This window comes from Poecile atricapillus, chromosome 1, assembly GCF_030490865.1.
Source record: "Poecile atricapillus isolate bPoeAtr1 chromosome 1, bPoeAtr1.hap1, whole genome shotgun sequence".
NCBI classification, from domain to species: Eukaryota; Metazoa; Chordata; class Aves; order Passeriformes; family Paridae; genus Poecile; species Poecile atricapillus.
This window is the reverse complement of record NC_081249.1, coordinates 80805220-80823371: the sequence shown is the minus strand read 5'-3', so window position 1 is coordinate 80823371 and position 18152 is coordinate 80805220. Positions and strand designations below refer to the sequence as shown.

Below are 18152 nucleotides of genomic sequence, written 5' to 3'. Positions count from 1 at the left end.
CTGCTGCCATGACATTTAGTAACCTATAGGACACAACTCTCATATTCAATGGGTGGCACTCAAGTGCCCTGATGGCATTGCCACAATAAATATCACCGTGTTCAGGACAAGCCTTGAAAATGTCTCTAGAAACATACACAACTACACAGCAGGATAGTGTCACTACTAGATACAAATTATACAAATTACTGTAGAGCACAGAACAGCATCAGAGCTCTAAACACGGTGCCACATCAATTTGTTCCAGCAACACACAGCAACATAACAGCAATATTTCACTGCCTCAAAGCATGCAGTTCACCTCAACACCTCTGAGTGCCGTGTATTTGTTTTCCACAAAAACACGCTGCACGGCTTCTGAAGCAAGTTATTTCTGCATCATCAATATCACTTTCTGTCTCACACCCTGAAGTTTGTCTAGTGAATGAGACACATTGTCTTGATACACTGCCATGTCTTTTTTCACTGCTGTCAAGTTGTTGGACGTGAGGCATGGCCCATGGCCTCTCTTTTTCCCTCCAGAAGTGCCAGATGAAATGTCAGCTTTAAAACTAAACAAGCAGTAGTACTTGAGGCAGCAACAAGGACAGAAGAGACATAAGGCTGATAGATGACAACACTAAGGACAAACTAGACAGTAAGTGGGACAAAAAAAAAACCTTGAAAAAAATCGTGTTGTAAATACTAAGCAAACAATTGTTTCAAAGCTAAAGGAAAAACAGGTGACCACAGGTACCAAGAGAAGCAGAACAAAACAGATATTTAGAGGGGGTGTAACAAGTCCAGCTTACTAGCTCATCAATGCATCACACAGCTCTGACCCTTGCATGAGCCACTGCAGGACCCTCGATGTTACTGCATTATTTAAACACCTACCAGCTCAGCCTGAGGAAACCACAGAGGTTCTCACAGGCTGACTCAGCTCTGCACCATGGGGCTAAACCAACCTGCACATGTGCAGTCACCACAGATCAGCCACTGTAAACACATCCTAACTTGGGCACCCAAGACTGTCCAACTAATCCATGTTCCACAGACACAGGTTTCACAGTGCCACAGAATATTTTATTAATACAGTAAGTGCTGACTTAAGTAGTCACATGTCAGCACAAGAACAGCAATTGCATAATCACAAATCCATTTTTAGGAAGGCCTGTGATAGCTGTTCCCATATTCGCAATACCCATGGCACATGGCAAAAGATGGAAGCAAAAACCAAATTAGAAACATTTATATGGTAAAAATCACTGCCCAGTTGCCAATTAACTGGACTACATACCTGTGAGGCAGTGAGATAGATATCGATATAAATATATGAATGTACACTCTTTACAATGAATGAAGAGGAAAAGGCATGCTTGGGGCCTGGCTTGTCTTATCCTAAACGAGACATATAAACAAGTCAGAAGTCCACAAAGGGAGCTATGGGAATTATTTCAGGTGAAAATATGCGCTTCAAAGGCATCTGAGGGCACATTACAGCAATATCAGTGCCTGTGTGTCTGTTTTCTGTGATGAACATGAAATTTAAGCACTGTACAGTTATTAATACCACCACAACACAGGCGAGAAATAGGAGATCTCAGATTTGTATTGGAAAAGGATGTGGGTGCTCGTATAATGGAAAGAAAATTTGTGCTTTTATCTAAATCTGCTTCTGAAGGAGGCAAATTCTCAGCTGTTCTAAACTCAGTTCTAAACTCAGATTTCATTTGAATGGAGCATGAAACAGGGGGTCTAGATTAGCAGTTGGTTTGCAAAGGTCTCAGAGCTACTGTTTTTGTAGCTTCTTCCTCTCTTACCTACTTTTTCTGTACTACATTTTCCATGATTCAAATAATTGGTTTTAAAAAGCAAGTAACAGTACTGCCTGAAAATCCACTAAGTATTGGCTCTTACACAAAGCATTACTTCTAGGATGACTGACTTTTCCAAAGGCTGCTTCTTTCAGCTTATTTTATTTAAAATCTAAAATTATATACACTGGGATATGGACAATGCACTGCAATATGGGCAATAAATGACTTCCCATCAACAGCAACTACTCATCAGGAGCTGAAAATACTATTACCCCTTTTCTCTTGACATGCAGTTGCTTTCTCAACCTACAAAACAAGATATTCTATTGCATTTTCAAAATATCAGAGACATTAAGAGACTTCATCTGAAACAACTTGCAGAATTGGTTTGCCAGCAATCTGTACTCCCTCTCCTGTCCTTACAGTGAGTGGCAGGAAAAGTTGCTTCACCACATCTCCCAGATGCAGGCAGCAGCAGCTAAAGCTATGCAGAGGAGAAATACCTCAACCAACCAGTTCTTCTCTGCATTTCATGGCATATCTGCACTTCTCTTGCATCCATTTAATTTAGGCTAGTAATTGAGTTCTCTGAAATGAATCATCAAGTCTCTTTGGTGTCAGGTAAGAACTGTTAGGGATGGGAGATGGCGATACAAAAGAGAATTTTAATAAATAGGATAAAGGCTGAGAGAATAGGTCATGAAAAGAGCTCAAATGACAGTATGTCTCATAAAAACTCCTCCAGTCTAATATCCTGTCTGCAGAAGCAGCCTTTAGAGCATGCCTAAGAAAGATAATAAGGAATGTGGCAAATATAATAATCCTTCCTCAAACAGTCAGAAGATTAGAGACTATTAATTGTCACAGGGCTTAAGGGAATGAGTGAGAACAGGGCTCCATGGTACTGATGCAGCATAAAGGGCTGAGTAAACCATCTGCTTCTCGACAGCACATTTGACACTGGGAGAGATATCTCTGTTTAGCAGAACTCCTGCAATAAACGGTGTCTGTAATGTGACGGTGTCCTGAATATCACACAGTCAAACCTAGACAGACCTTCCTTTCAGTGGAGACTATAGATACTGACTTGGGAGAATAATACATAAATGCTAAAACAGCATTCACACCACAGAGGTAATCAGAAAACTGCAAAGATGCCACTTATTTTGGAAAAATCATTTAGCAAGTAATTCTCCATCCCACTTTTCCAAATAGCTTACTGTCATCTCATATGTAGGAACAATGCTAGACAAAAGAGCCATCATTCTGAGGTAGACCAGAGGCTGATCTGCCCCTGTCTGGCCAATACCTCAAGCAAGGAGAGAAAATCAGGAAGATTATAGAACACATGTGCGTATGTCAGTGCCCTCTCAGCCTTTGCCTATTGAAGTCTTGCAGAGGCAAGTATGTAGCCAGACTAGAAAGTTCAACAAATATGCAAAGACTTATTATCTCTGTATTGGTCTAATCCCTTTTAGGGTGACAAGCTCATTTGACTCAATTCCACAGACACACAAGCCGATACAAATTAACATGGAGAACACTTCTTCATAACAAATGAACCAGACACTGCTGTGTATCTGTTTTCCTTACAAGGAAATGCTATGCTGAGCAAGAACAAAGTCAGACACTAAGGAATAAGGACAACTATCACTTGAGTATACAACTGTCACAGGGAGCACCAAATTGCCCTGCTCCTCTGTGGGGAATCCTGGCTTACATGCCTGGTCTGGAGGACATTCAAAGAGCAATGGAAGAGCATGGAAGAACATGAAAGCAAACCTGTAATCTCAGTGTACCACAGGCGTTAATTAACCTGGCTGCCATCCAAACTGCTGGCATCAAAATCCGCTTATCTGGGAGCTGCACATTTCAGCATTTCTGCAGACACTACTATGCACAGAGGCACTGCACTGCACAGGGGTAGCAGGCTACCCAAAAACAAGAAAAAGAGGCAGAAATGGAAGAATGCTGAAAATTATTACAGCGCAATAGAAGATCAGTTAGTAGTTGGAAAAACATGTTATTTGAAGAAATGGCACATCTGAATAAAGCAGGGATTGCATCAAGAATGTAATACAAACAACTTTGAGAAAACAAGCATGAACAATCTCTAGTGAGAATACATCACAGTCAAGGAACACTTGTGCTGAAGCCAGAAAGTGAGAACAGTACAAGAAAAGGCATTTGTCTCTGAAAATGAATTGTTTTTCTACATACCTGTCCAGTCTCCTACTACTTTTAGGTGGACCCCAAACGTTGCTTTGGTATCTGTAGGGCACTAAAAATATTAAATATATTAAGCACCACTTCTGAGTAACAAAAAAAACTCCAAAATGCATTCAAAGTACAGTTGTTAAGACAGAACCTGGTGTAAATAGGTCATTCCTAAACAGCCACACCAACAGCTGTACCCTTAAAGAAGAAAAGCCTATAATCAACACAGTTGGGGAAGCCAAGCATGCCTAGCATCCATTCAGACTTAACCCTTTCTTCTGGTGACAGAGGAGTCTGGATGCTTGCTTGGGGGTTTGATTTGGACCAGCCACTTCACTAAGAAGTACTCAGCAAGGATATGAACAACTGGAAATACTCTTCTACTATTGTCACATCATTCAAAATCAGGAACTGCCCCACCAGTCTTAAGGTGTTTAAGAGATTTTTGATTCTTGAATGTCAAGGCCCACATTTTCAAGTTGACCATTCTCATACAACAGATGCTTTCTTCTAAATGGAAACTGAGATTCTGCTGCACTTCACAAGAGCTTACAGTTTGCAAAGGAAAAGCACCGGATTCCATGGAATATCATAAAAATCATATTGCAGCCACCATTCTCACTCTATAACACATATGCCCTCACTTCAGGTCTATTGATTGTAACTACCTACACAGGAATGTTTTCACTTACAATCTTATCCACACCATGGTATTTAAAAACCTCCAGTCAAGGACTAAGGACCCCCCTCACTTTGATTCCTTGCTAGCTAGGGGTAGTCCATTTCAAATGCACTGCCTGGACAGCTTTTGCAGGTACACCAAATGATGCACACATAAACAGGACAAGCAACATTACTCAAGAAAAGTTTCTTCACTTTCCTTCTATAAACCAACACCACTGGTTTCTTTTTGATAAGAGATATTACTCCTGACTTTTGATGCCTTTCTTAGAACCTGTTAATGATCAATCCAAGCTCTATCATGAAACCAACACCCAACAGATGATGTTCTGTCCCTTTTCTACTTTTTCTCAACTACTAAGGGCAAACAGGAGTTTTGAGGGAAGGGCTTAAATTCAAGGAACACATCTATATTATAAATAAAAGGGACCCAGGTAGAGAATCCATGCACCAAATTCTCATGCACCACACTTAGAAAGACATTTCTTGGCTCTGTTCTGGACCTTTGCCTTAAGTATTCCCAAGATACTCTATGCTGGGCAGTGTGAAACCACTGACCTCAGGGCTGAGAATCGGTTCCTGTCAGTTCTGTATTTAGCAGCAGACACGGGTAAAAGGTTAGTATTAGCTACATCTTGTAAAACCTAAACAGGGAATACAAAGTCCCAGCCCATCACTCTATTTTCCTGAAGGGGAAGAACACTCCTTTTACAACTACTGATTACTAGGCAGACTTATATGTAATTCTTTATTATCTTCCAAGTTTTCCTATAAAAATAAGATACAGAAACCTAGAGTCCCAATTATTTCAGCAAGTCTTAGTCTTCAAAGAAAAACAGCATCAAGGAAAGGATGCAGACAAACTTCACACAATGAGGCCAGTATTTGCTGTCTCATTGCAGTATCTTTCAAGACTAATTCTCCATATAAAAGCAAGCAAGCAGCCTCTCAGGTGGGAAGTTGTATACTGGCAGCAAAAAGGTCTGTTCTGGAGGCTTTTGTAGGGTTTTTCACGCTGGGCTACCCCAGGGCTCTCTCTGTTTCACAGGATGTTGACTGATTCTCTTAGTCCAACTGTTCACTGAGTCCCAGTTCAGCACATCTTCTACAAAATTGTTTGTTATTCCCTGCTTCCACAGAGGTAATGGTAGAATACCACCCCTAGTCTCCTGCCAGAATACGTTCAAACCTGTTATACTTTACCTCACCCTTATGACTTACTCTTTTCTGCACTACTCAGAAAAATTATCTAATAAAAGTGAGATTTATTTCTCTTTAGACTTTAGGAAAACTGTTTTGATACTTATAACTAGCTATGAGACATCCTCATAGTGTTCTGGAAAAACCTCCTTGTGCTGCTAAATCTTACCAGAAGAAACATGCCCATCTGGGCTACATGGAGTGAATATCCCCCAGTTTAAGAGAGAGAAAGAAAGTAGGTGATCCAGCAAAGGACCACCAAAGCAGTGAGAGGATTGGATAACCCAGCATTCAAAGCAGGGTCAATAAGGAAATGTGCTTGGGTAACCCCACAGAAGAGAAGCTTTGGGGAGATGTCTGTCTACCAATAACTAAAAAAACTGCTATAGAGAAGATGAAGGTGCTCTCTCTCTTCAGCACCGTGCACGGCAACAAGACAACAGACCAGAAGTACAAGTGGTTTCAGGGGAAATTTCATTTGGATATAAGTGTTCTGCATCATGGAACAAGCAGCCAGGGAAATGGTACAATTTCTCCTGCTAATTCAGCTTCACGCGACCCTGAATTACCTCATCACAGCCCTTGCACCAGAAGGTCGAACCAGATGATCTCCACAGGCCTCTTCTGACTTTCAGACTTTCCTATATGCCTATAATTTTAACTTTGAAATTTGTATTTACATTTTTTTTTTACTGCACAGAACACTTATTTTACCTCTTTCTTCTCTGTAAACACAATTAAGACTCTATAAATGGTGGCTTTTTCCAGACTGTTGGAGAATATATTCCACTAGCTTAAGAAATATTCAAAGACAGTTTTTCAGAAGCTTAATCATGAAAATGGGTAAATTTTCCTGTGTTATTAACAGACCACTGGGAATGTGTAATGAAGTGCAATGAAAATATTCTCTTATATATTTAACCTTCATGAAATCACAGAATTGTATGATAGCTGAAACTAGAATGCACCTGTGGAGATGGGCTACTTTGATCCTCTTGTGAGAGCAGGGTCTGCAAGAGCAGGTGGCCGAGGAGGGCATCCCATTGTACTTTGAATGCCTCCAAGGATGGAGACTCCACTTGGTTGTCTGTCCAAGCAACCTGTGCCACGCTCAGAGAAAAAGTGGTGTTTCTCTTAGGTCCAGATGAAATCTCCCATATATCAGTTTGTTTTGTCCTGTCACTGGGTGCCTCTGAGGAGACTAATTCTATTTTCTTCACTTGTCCCTCAGTTCAGCTTTCTCAGCCTCTCCTTATAATCAGAGATGTTCCAGTTCCTTACTCATCCTCATGACTCTTTGTGCTTCAGTGCATCCATGTCTCTCTTGTACTAGATAGTCCAGAACTGGGCAAAGAGTTCCAGGTATATCGCTAACCAGAGAAGGGTCACCTCTCTCCATCTGCTGGCCACACCCTGCCTAATCCATCTCAAGAAGCTTTCTCTGCCACAAGGGCACATTGTGGGCTCATGGTCAACTCAATGTTCCCGAGGACTCCCTGACCACTCTCTGCTGAGCTCCTTTCCAGCCAGACAATTCCCATCACGTACAAGCACCTGTGGTTATTGCCTTGGCTAAATAAAGGTGTGGCAAAGTGGCCTCAGAAATGCATTATACCCTCTCTGAGGCTGTGAACAAAACCAATTAAAATTATTTTGAAACTGTGTTTTGGCAAATAACATTTTGATTTCTCCCTGCAGCTTTTAACCTGAGAGACCTAAGAAACAATCCACTGTACTATATAGAGGGCTACATGCTGCCCCTTACTCTTCCTTTATTGTCAGTACACTGTCCAGTGGAAAATTATAAAGATTAGCCAATCACAAAATTAAAAAAAAAAAACACCTTTATCTTAGGTCCTTTTCCTTAAATCAACCTTGTTTTCCAAAAAGGGAAACCAATAACTTGAATAGTCTGTAATGAGAAGAGAGAGTAGAGAACATTAAACTAAAGGTCACAAGTGCTTTTCAGTAATTCTTTCCACATTTTGAACTTGTTTGCTGCACTCATTTGATTAAAATGCTATGATACACAAATTAACTGCTGCAGATACTGTAATTACATGAAGTAATGTTCATCTTATTTTAACCTCAAGTGATCTATGCCTTTAACAAGTGAAAGATTTTACAGGTATGAATGTCTACATTAATTAGATTATCTGACAGCATTTGGCCCTTCTCCAAAAACAACTGGAAGCCAAAGGAATTCTGTTAAATTTAGTAGAACTGTGCAGATTTACAACCTCAGAAAAAGCAAACTAAGTTCTTGGCATTAAGATGGAAGAATTTCCTCAGTTTACAATGCCTATTTTTGTATATATTTTCACATTCAATAAAAGTATAGTGTTTTATATGTAGACAAAATTTAGAGAATACAGATTGTTCTACATCTTGATAAAAAAACAACTTTCCATATATTTTTTTCATTTTTTTCTTCAAGCTAACTTGGAATACAAATGCAAGTTATCACACAGGGATTGTGCAACAATCCCTGGAGAACTTCATGCTTCTAAATCACTAAATTAATTACATTCACCAGTAACCACAGTTCTACTATCTCTATTCCAAGATAAACTGAATAATTCAATTAATTTACAATACACTACTAGATTAATACATACTTGAAATATATTTTATTTAACAATTTTATATTGTGATCACGGTTCTGTGTTGTCCTCTGCCTTGCTTTTATATGAATGCAAAGTGAGCAAACTAATTCCTGTTAGATCACAACAGTTCTACTTTATATCCACTGTATCACAGCCCCAGGTTGCACCAGGGGAGATTTAGACAAGATATTAGGAAAAAATTCTTCACCAAAACACTCATCAAGCATTGGAACAGGCTGTCTGAGGAAGTGGTGCAGTCACCATCCCTGGAAATATTCAAAAGACATGCAGACGTGGTGCTTAAGGACATGGTGGACATGGCAGTGCTGGATTAATGATCTTTTCCAACCTATGTGACTCTGTGATTCTATACCAGTACAAAGCAATGGAGAAACCTGTGCATGAGAGCCTAGAACAAAGCAATTGAAAACTATGTTATGAAAATCTGTGCTTCTAGAGTACCCTGAATATTTAACACCACTGTTTCAAATCCTGTCCAGAACAAGAAATGAGACAAATCTTACTGAAGTTATTTTAGCGTTATTAAATATTATTTAGTACTTTAAAACAGTCTTTTTAGGCACTGGGGTACAGGGAATGGGGTAAGACAACAGCAAACTATCAAGAAAATAGAAACTTAATTCCTAAATGTTTCCAGTTCTTCTGTCTACCTCTACCATAAGAACTGTGAAGCCTCTTTAGAGAGGTGTTAACTTTTGATTACCGACTATCACAGAAATGCAAATGCATGCACCAGGATAACACTGAGGAATATCTGTTATCAGAAGAAAGGAGATAAAAGGGATGCCCAAGTTACATACCCCCAGTGGCCCTGCAAATAAAGCTCCTTACAAGTTCCAGTGTAGATATTGCTCTCAAGTGAAGTGCACCATAGTAAACATCACCTTCTGTATTTGGTACTGCAGCAGGTGGCCTGAACAGTGACCAAAATGACAAAGAAGATCTGTGCTACAGCTGAAAGAACAAAGCATCTGACTGGGGGAATTAAAAAACTTGATGTGGGATTTGTTTACATAAAAGGAAACTCCTTCAAAGAAGTCTTTCACTTTGAGGAAAAAAGCCATGATATGATCCTAACATGGATTTGCAGATATCCTGACAGGGACTGCAAACAGTGCAGAGACCCTGTTTCCATGCTCTTGCCTGCCAGGATGAACCAGCTGCACAGCAAACCCTGATTCACCAGTCCATCCTTGCTCCAGACTCAATGAACCCATACCCAGATCAAGAGAAACACATTAGAGACTTGGCATATGTGGAAAAGAGGCAGAAGTGAGGGGAAAAAAATAAGAACTAAACACACCAATGTATTTTTATCTCCTGTAAAAGGGAAAAAAAATAAAAAGAGAAAAAAGAAATAAAACGTTTTCAACTTTGTCAACTGACAAGAAAATATGAACCTTGGAAGCTCAGTAAGCTGCAGCTTGTCTGGTTTCACACAGAACTGATACAAACATTCCTAAAATGATTCATTCTGACATTAGAAAATGGAGAGGAGTGATGACAAACACAGGCATGCTATGTAAAGGTAGCCAAAAAATAGTAGCTAGACTTCAGTCTGACTCAAAGGAGGTGAACTCTGTAACACTGGGCTATCCCTGTTTTAACTAATTAATCCCATAAGAAGCAAATTTCAGAGGAAAAAGAGTTACTACATGGAGTTATTCTTTTAAACACATTTCTGCCTCAAAGGCTTGGAGATTTTTTTAAATATCTCTATTTATTTCTCTGTTTCATGTTATTTTACAGATTGGATTTTGGTTAAAAGCTTTTCCTGTTAGAGACTTGGCCTTGCAGCTATTCTAATTGAACTGGCAGACATCATAACATCTTGAACATGGGGAAATCCTAACCGTGGAGAATGATTTAAGTATCAGGGGTTCCAGGATGATCAAGGCAAGACCACCATGCCTCAAATACCCATGGCTTCAGCCAAAGCTCGTCCACAGCAGAGCCAACTTCCAACAAGCAGCCCAGCAAGCAGCTGCAGTAACATATCCCAAACTCTTCACTTTCCATTGCCATATACTTGTTGCTGTACAACTTCAGACACCTGCAGTCTAGATAGTGGAAAAAACACACCATAACACTGCAGGATGTATCACTGGGCAGCTGCAGTTCCAAGAAGGATCATTCTGGTCATCTGGGGTCTAACTTCCTCTGTAACACAGACCATAAACCCACACCCACTAATTCTCCTGAGTCTGTAGCTCAGCATTTGCTAATTCACTCCCTGCAATCTCAGTTGTTAAATTACTCCCAGTGTAAAAAATTATCTTTGTTTTCTTTAGGTCTCGATCTATGAGATTCCCACCTATAAAACCTACATGTTCCTTGATTTCACTCTTGCACCACAAGAAAATGCAAATTTTTAATGTAGTGTTGTCTTAGGATTGTAAATAGACCGATACTTGTAAAAAACACACAATATGGCATAAAACAAATTGCCGATTATATAATATGAAAATTCTTCATTTGTTTTCTAGCAGGTCTGTAATAGTCCAACTACTACTCTATTGCTGCTATGGATGCACTACAAAGGTAAACTTTTAGAGACTAATCAGCATTTCTTTTCCTCTGCAGCTCAACCAAGGCAAAAAACTTGCTGACTACCCTTTCACCCCAGCAGGCACATTATTGAGTCATAGAATGCTCAAGTTGCAAGGAACCCATAGGGACCATCAAGTCCAGCTCTCTATAGCAGAGAAAATAAAAATGTTTCAATCCCAGCAATATTCAGTCTATATAATTTATGCATCTCAAGTTGCTGGCTCAGGGCAAAAGAAAAAGAATCACAACATTTCAAGATGCTCAGAATGCAAGCCTTTGTACCTGAAGGAGTAAAAAGCAGAACAATGTTTCTGCCCAAGGCTGCCTCTCCAGTTCCTACAAGGGTACACGGACACATTGCCAAGCAGAAATGCACGGAACTAACAAACATAGGACGAGGAAAATGAACAACACAAAAAGGTCCAGTCATCCCCAAGCAAAACAAAGGGCCACCTCCAGGCTCATGATAACTGGCTCTCAGTGGTGTAAGACACTCATGGAAAGAACAATCAACAGGTTTTCCAGCCGGACCACCACCACCTTGAGGAGCTGCTGTGTCCCTCTGAACTGCCCTACCAGCACACACTCTATTTTGCCAAGCTAAAGCAGAGAGCCCCACCAGCCAGATGGTCTTAATTTTAGGAAAGAAAGAGGCAAGGCACTTAATTTCCTCTAGTATTTTGTCCACATGTTAACTGTATTCATGCTTAAAGCTTCTGTTCAGGTTTTGTTTTTGTTGTTTGTTTGGGAGGGGGGGAGGTGTCGTTGGTCTTTTTTGTTTGTTTTATTTTGATGTTCTGCAGTTCCTAGACCTTGCTCTAACCTGACTTAGCAGCTAAACTAGAAGCACTATCTCTGATGGGAGAAAACAGATTTCTCTGTGAAAGTCAGTACATGCTTATTATTTATTGTAAATTTACTTCCATCGAATCAAAAAACCCCAAACCCTGCTTATTAGAGGGATCTGCCACCTTCTGTTTAAAGTATCTGCGGAAGGAGACTTTGGGATTTAGTGAACTTGAGTGTAACAATTTCTGTGTTCCCTTCTCACCAAAAAAGTCAGATTTGAAAGTTTAAATAAAAGTCAGCGTTTACGTAGGGTTTTTATACAGACCCCACAACTATTAATCCCCAAACCAAACAAACAAGTCTAAGGAAGTACTAAAGACATCTGCAATATTAATCTAGTCTATTTTTGTTTTACTTAAATTCTTGATCAAACAGCTGCTAGATATTCTACTTCTATGAAGAGCAGATAAGCTCTAGGGATTTCTTTAGTTTGCCAGAAAGATACTTCACAATTTCCCTAAACGCTCTGCAAATCATCTCATAAAGACAAGTTTCATAACTATTTGCACAAGATATTTAACAAATCTTATTAGAATGTCATCATGTTAGATTTTGTTTTTATTGTATTTATCTGACAGTATGAACTTAGCTCTTGATGTCCTTACGTACTTTTTACTCAGGCACCCTTCCAACAATTTTTCCATTTTTTTATGAAGTATTTTAGAATTTGGCCCCTAGGCTTTTCCTGTTGTGGATTTCTTAAGTTTACAGTGCAGGGCACATGTTTCTCCATCATCTCCTTATGCAGTACAAAACTTCAGGCTTAAAGAAGCTTAGAGCTAAAACTTCACTGCTAAACTATTAAGATATTCACCAATTTTAAATGAATCCCTGGATTACCCAGGGATAAAAGACAACTCTGGGTATACAAAACACTTGTTTTCTTTTACAAAAGCAAATGTGCTACTTCTGATGTTGTTTATACTGAGTATAAAAATTTGCTGAGACTTTCTGACAAGGAATCAGGCCCAAAAACACAGAATGTACAGATCAAGGCCACCACCTTGTAATGCCATCATGTCTAAATCCAGACACCAAACAGAATTTAATAGAGATGCAGAGGCATTGAGGAATGAATAATCAATCTACAAAAAAAATCAAACCTGAACAAAACCTGTAAAGGTAGAAAATACATGATTAAGTAATAGCTCTGAGACTTTCAGGTACAGTATATAACTTGTCATGTACATTCAGAAACCTCACAGGTAATTCTTCTATCTACCCTAAGAGTTTGTCTGCCTGGGATTCAATATTACTTTACTAACTTGGATACTAATCAAGTAAGTATTCTTCTTTAATAATATATACTTGGATTTGAGTGGATCTGAGTATCTGCATATGCAAACTTATCCTCTCTTAAAATCCCAGTTTTGACCTGTTAAAAAATGCACACATATCATCCTCCCTCTGGAGTTTTCTTATCCATACAGAACACTACAGAAGAAAGGGAAGGAAGATGTTGTGCTACAAATCCTCCTGATGTGATCTGCTTCAAATTAACCATCTGCTCAAAAATATGGAGAACCAGCAAAAGGGCAGAACTTCCTGAAGCTTTTTATTACCAGACTCTTCCAGTTTCTAGTTCAATGGTATTTAAACACAGATTAAATGCAGCACTAAAGTAGGGGAGATCAGAGCATACTTTGACATGGGACAAAATTTCTAGTTTCAAGGAATGTTTCAAACCTCTTGTTGCTGGTAGGTGGTCACTGCTTAGCTGTTACCAGAACTCGAATCTAGACATTGAATGAAGAGCCAAAATTCTTTGAGATTTTTTGAATTCTGAAGAATCAGTCCCCCAAGTTATTAATAAAGCACATATTTCATAAAGTCATGGAGCCTCAAGGCTGGGATCTTTGGTTTGACTTGTTTTGATTTTTTGCTTTCTTTGTGCCATTTCTGAGACACTTGTCTCTTTTAACTCTGTCTCATGAAGCTGCTAATCAGTGGATATGTAGAGAATGTCTCATACAGACACAGGAAAAGCTCAGCAAGTGTTTATGCAAGCTACCTGAAAATATCTTTAGATACATGTATGTGTCAACTGAAGATAAAAAAAAGGCAACAAATGAAACTTAAGGATATTCAGACTTTAGCTCCAAGGGGGAAACAGGGGCATGACAGCAGCCAGTGACAGCCAAAACTGTCAAAACTTTGGAGTAAGTGATGCTGCAATTATGGATGTTTATTGCAAAACAGAGCTCTCCCAAACCAAACTTTAGATCTGAGCCATCTCCAAATTTAGAAGGATTCACCTCTTACTCTTGTCCTTATTTCCAAGTCTGTTACAGTCTAAATTCTAAATGAAGTGATGCAATTATTTCCTACCTTCCTTTGCCACAAGAAAACCAACACTACTGAAATAACAAGGTTACCAAGCTTTATGAGCTGCTGGGAGTAGACACCAGTCTTTAGAGAGCCAAATGGTCTAAACTGCAGCTCATGAGTTTGTGCTTTGACTCTGTAGTGGATTCAGCAGAGACCTCATGATAGAACCCAGGACATCTTCGGAAGCACTTACAATCTGCAAAACACAAGGCTATTTCCATGAAGCTTACAACTAATCACTTCTTGCTAATACAAGAAATTCCAGAAACACATTAGAAAAAATTACTTAAGACACTAACTTACATTTTAAAAAGGACTCTGCTTCCAATGCCATACATTAGAAAAGAAAAAAAAAAAAGAAAAAAAAAAAAGAAAACATGCAGTCATGGATTCATGCTCCTGCAAATCATCAGTAACACAGTTAAGTGTCCGTAAAGAGAGGGAACTCAACACCAAGGGGAGAAATGTATGATGGAGATGGGAAAAAAAAAAACAAACAATGCCACTGTAAACTGCAAGCCTTAGTCTCTTCTTGTCCCTACAGGTTAAAATTAAGAGCAACCAGAATGATGTTGAAGGAAATGAACACTCTCCAAAACATAAAAAAAAAATAAAAAATAAGTAAGACTTTGAGGTCTCTAAAGACTGATATAGACAATTACATTTAAATTGTATTCCACAGCAGACAAGTTCCATAGTTTCTTCCAAAAAGTCTAAAGACATGTCAGTCTCAGGAAGCAGGGCACATTTCTCTGGATGGTCTGTCCTCCAGACCATATCATGCACTTGATCTGAAAGACAAATCTCTTTAAAAGAGTTCATCAAGGGGAAAACACACAAAAATAATTTGTCCATTTACAAACACTCAGCTAAAGTATTTATATACAGAACGTAATTCTCCTCACTACAGATGAAAATGTCTTGGAACTGACTGCGCTCTGCTCAAATTCAATTCTACGATGCAATAATGCCCTACCTAAAGTAAGTAAATTGGACATGAGGCATACAGGACTGAAAATGTGACTCACACTGTCTTACACAGCACAGTAACAGATATGTACAGTTGTGTAAAAAAATCAGTGAAAAAAAATTATAAAACATGCTAAAAAGAAAACTTTTTGCGGAAATTAAATCAAAACAATGGAGCAATGAAGACACTATGAAGTGAATGGCCCACTATGCACTACCTAGGACTGTCCAGCAGGTCACTTGCAGGAATCCCAACTGTTGGGCCATCTCTTCATTATCCTTCCCAGATTTCCCAAGGACAAGGAGTCACACTAGTGAGTACAAAGTCACCAGTGAACAACAAATAGAAACACACTTCAAAAATGGAAATCACACTGTTCATGAGAGAAAACTGGTACTTCCAAGTGTTTTAATTTCAGAATGTACAAGTGACTCTACCAGAGGGTTGAGGTAGGTGATCTCCTTTATTCAGCACTGGTGAAGCCACACTTCAAGACCTGTGTCCAGTGCAGGGTTCTTCACTACAGGAGAGACCTGAACATACTGCAGAGAGTCCAGACAAAGGCCATGAAGATAGTGATGGGGACACATCTCCCACAAAGAAAGTTTGAGAGAGCTGTGACTGTTCAGCTCTCACTTCTGGAAAACAGAAGGCTTAAGAGGACTTTATCAATGCAAACCACCCAAAGACAGCATGCAAAAAGAATAAAGTGTCTTTATGCTCACTTAGTTACAATTCAGAGTTCCCTCTGGTTCTGAGCAAAACACATGGGAGCTTTGCCAGAGTGGAATGGGAGTGGGTTTAGAGCCCTTACACAGCCTCCCTGTGTGTTCCTCCACCCTGGTGTTATGTAAGAAACTGAGCTAAATTGTAAATATTACACAATCTCAGAAAGGGAAGGGACTAGTAAAATATCTCCACAACTCCTTCATGCTGACTCACCCCTTCCTTTCCACTTAAGGTTATTACCCACATTTAGGAGTATAAAGATACGCCTGGAATGGTCATTCCTTGTCTCTTAAGCATGCTCTAGGCACAGTGAAATATTTCACCAGTGTGAACAGGACATCACATAGAGCCTGGAAACAGACTTTTCAGCATGGCCTGTTGCAATAGGACACAGGGTAATGGTTTTAAACTGAAAAAGGGTAGATTTAGACAAGAAATAAGGAAGAAATGTTTTACAATGAGGATGGTGACACACTGGAACAGGTTGCCCAGAGAGCTGGCAGATGCACTATTCCTGGGAACATTCAACATCTCTGAGCTGGATAGAGCTCTGAGCAACCTGATCTAGTTGAAGATGTCCCTGCTTATTGCAGGGGGGGGGGTTGGACTAGGTGGCCTTTAGAGGTCCCTTCCAATCAAAGTATTCTATGATTCTAAGCAGGACAACAGTGCCAGGAAAAAGACTGCAGTCTTACCCCCCAGTTCTGCTGCAGTCATTGCTGAAGTCATTGCTGCAGCGCACTTCCAGTACCTGAAGCCACACACACCTTTCATTAATTTCTTGCTGTGGATCTAAGCCCCCCAGCCCATCACTAACCTAGAAAAATAACCCAGGAATTATAGCAATAGAACAAAAGAAGCTGCAGTAGTGTTCCAGCTTGCTTGGTAACTACAAGTAGGTCAGATGGGAGTGGAAAATGACTGAATTAAGCTTTTGCCTACACATCCTACAAGCATTGTCCCATGGCTGGCATCAAAATAGAAAACAAAAAAGCTTTCTAAGCAGGACATCAGCCTATTCTCTGACCCAGAAGGACATGAGGAAATGTGCCCCTTCCTTAGGCTGGCTAAAAAGATTGTGAAAGATCTAGACACTTAGAATCCTCATTATGCTGTGAAAGTCATTACCCAACCACAGCCTTTCTCCAGTAGAGTTAATGAGTTAATCTTGTAGTAAAATGTGCTTATGGCAACACAGTGATAACTTCATATCTTGTAATAGTAAGAACATATATGTGATCTTGAAGGATATGCTGCTATGCTGAAGGATATCACTGCACTAAAAGTGTAAAACACTGAGTATGAACAGAAATTGCCTGGTCTAGTATTAGTTACCTAAAATACAATGCATTGTGCATGAGTGGAAATTGCTAATTTTAATGTTAGATATTTAATACATGGTTGTAAAATTTATAGGAACTGTAATTTAGAGCTAAAATTACATATTGAAAATATACTGCACATTATCTGTATATATATGACTTATTTATGTTCACTAAGAAAACTCAAATTCACAATAAATACTGGATGAAATTCTCAATTCATGCAAGAAATCTGACATCTAATTCAACTTCATCACCTCACCTAGGAGGTCTGTGTCAGCAGTCTCTTCTCTGACAAAAACTCTGATCTGAACCAAGCCAAATATTTTTAATGACATTATTTATAAAAATTGAAACAAAAAAAATCCGTTGTTTTAGCAGTGTTCTAATATAAGAAGACTAAATCTTTATAATAAGAGTTCCAGTTTCCAAACTGTGCATTTGCTACTACTAATGAAATTATTACCATCATATTAATTTTGACTGAGACGGACAGTGAGAAATTAGGAACATGATGTTTTAAGATTAATATTTGAATAAGATGTGCCCAGTGGTACAGACCAGCTCTATAGCTATACTAGGGTAAAATGAGTGGAAAGAGCTACCCCAGACTTAAACTAAGTTCTTGAAATTTATGTTCCATTTAGTAATGTAATAAAAAAATGTAAATAAATACTGACTAAACCATTCTGCATAAATTCATATATGTATGTCATTTTTCAGCATTCCATATCATGTTATCTTTGTGCATTATACAGAGGACAGTCTTAAGAAGTGACTACTTCCATTAACAACAGATGAATAACATATTTCTCTGGTTTGTACTGGTAAAGTGAATAGCCATCAAAACTTTCTGAAAGTGCCATTAATGCTTCACTAA

At 39.1% G+C, this 18152-nt stretch overlaps 1 protein-coding gene across 2 annotated transcripts in view; it reads right to left on the bottom strand.

Annotated features, from left to right (window-relative positions):
• NOX4 (NADPH oxidase 4) overlaps positions 1 to 18152 on the bottom strand; it is a 101749-nt gene that overhangs the window by 55505 nt on the left and 28092 nt on the right. For both annotated transcript variants that reach the window (XM_058855581.1, XM_058855589.1), the window contains one exon: positions 4020 to 4080. In XM_058855581.1, the coding sequence (XP_058711564.1) occupies positions 4020 to 4080 (61 nt within the window). The remainder of the gene's footprint in view (positions 1 to 4019; positions 4081 to 18152) is intronic.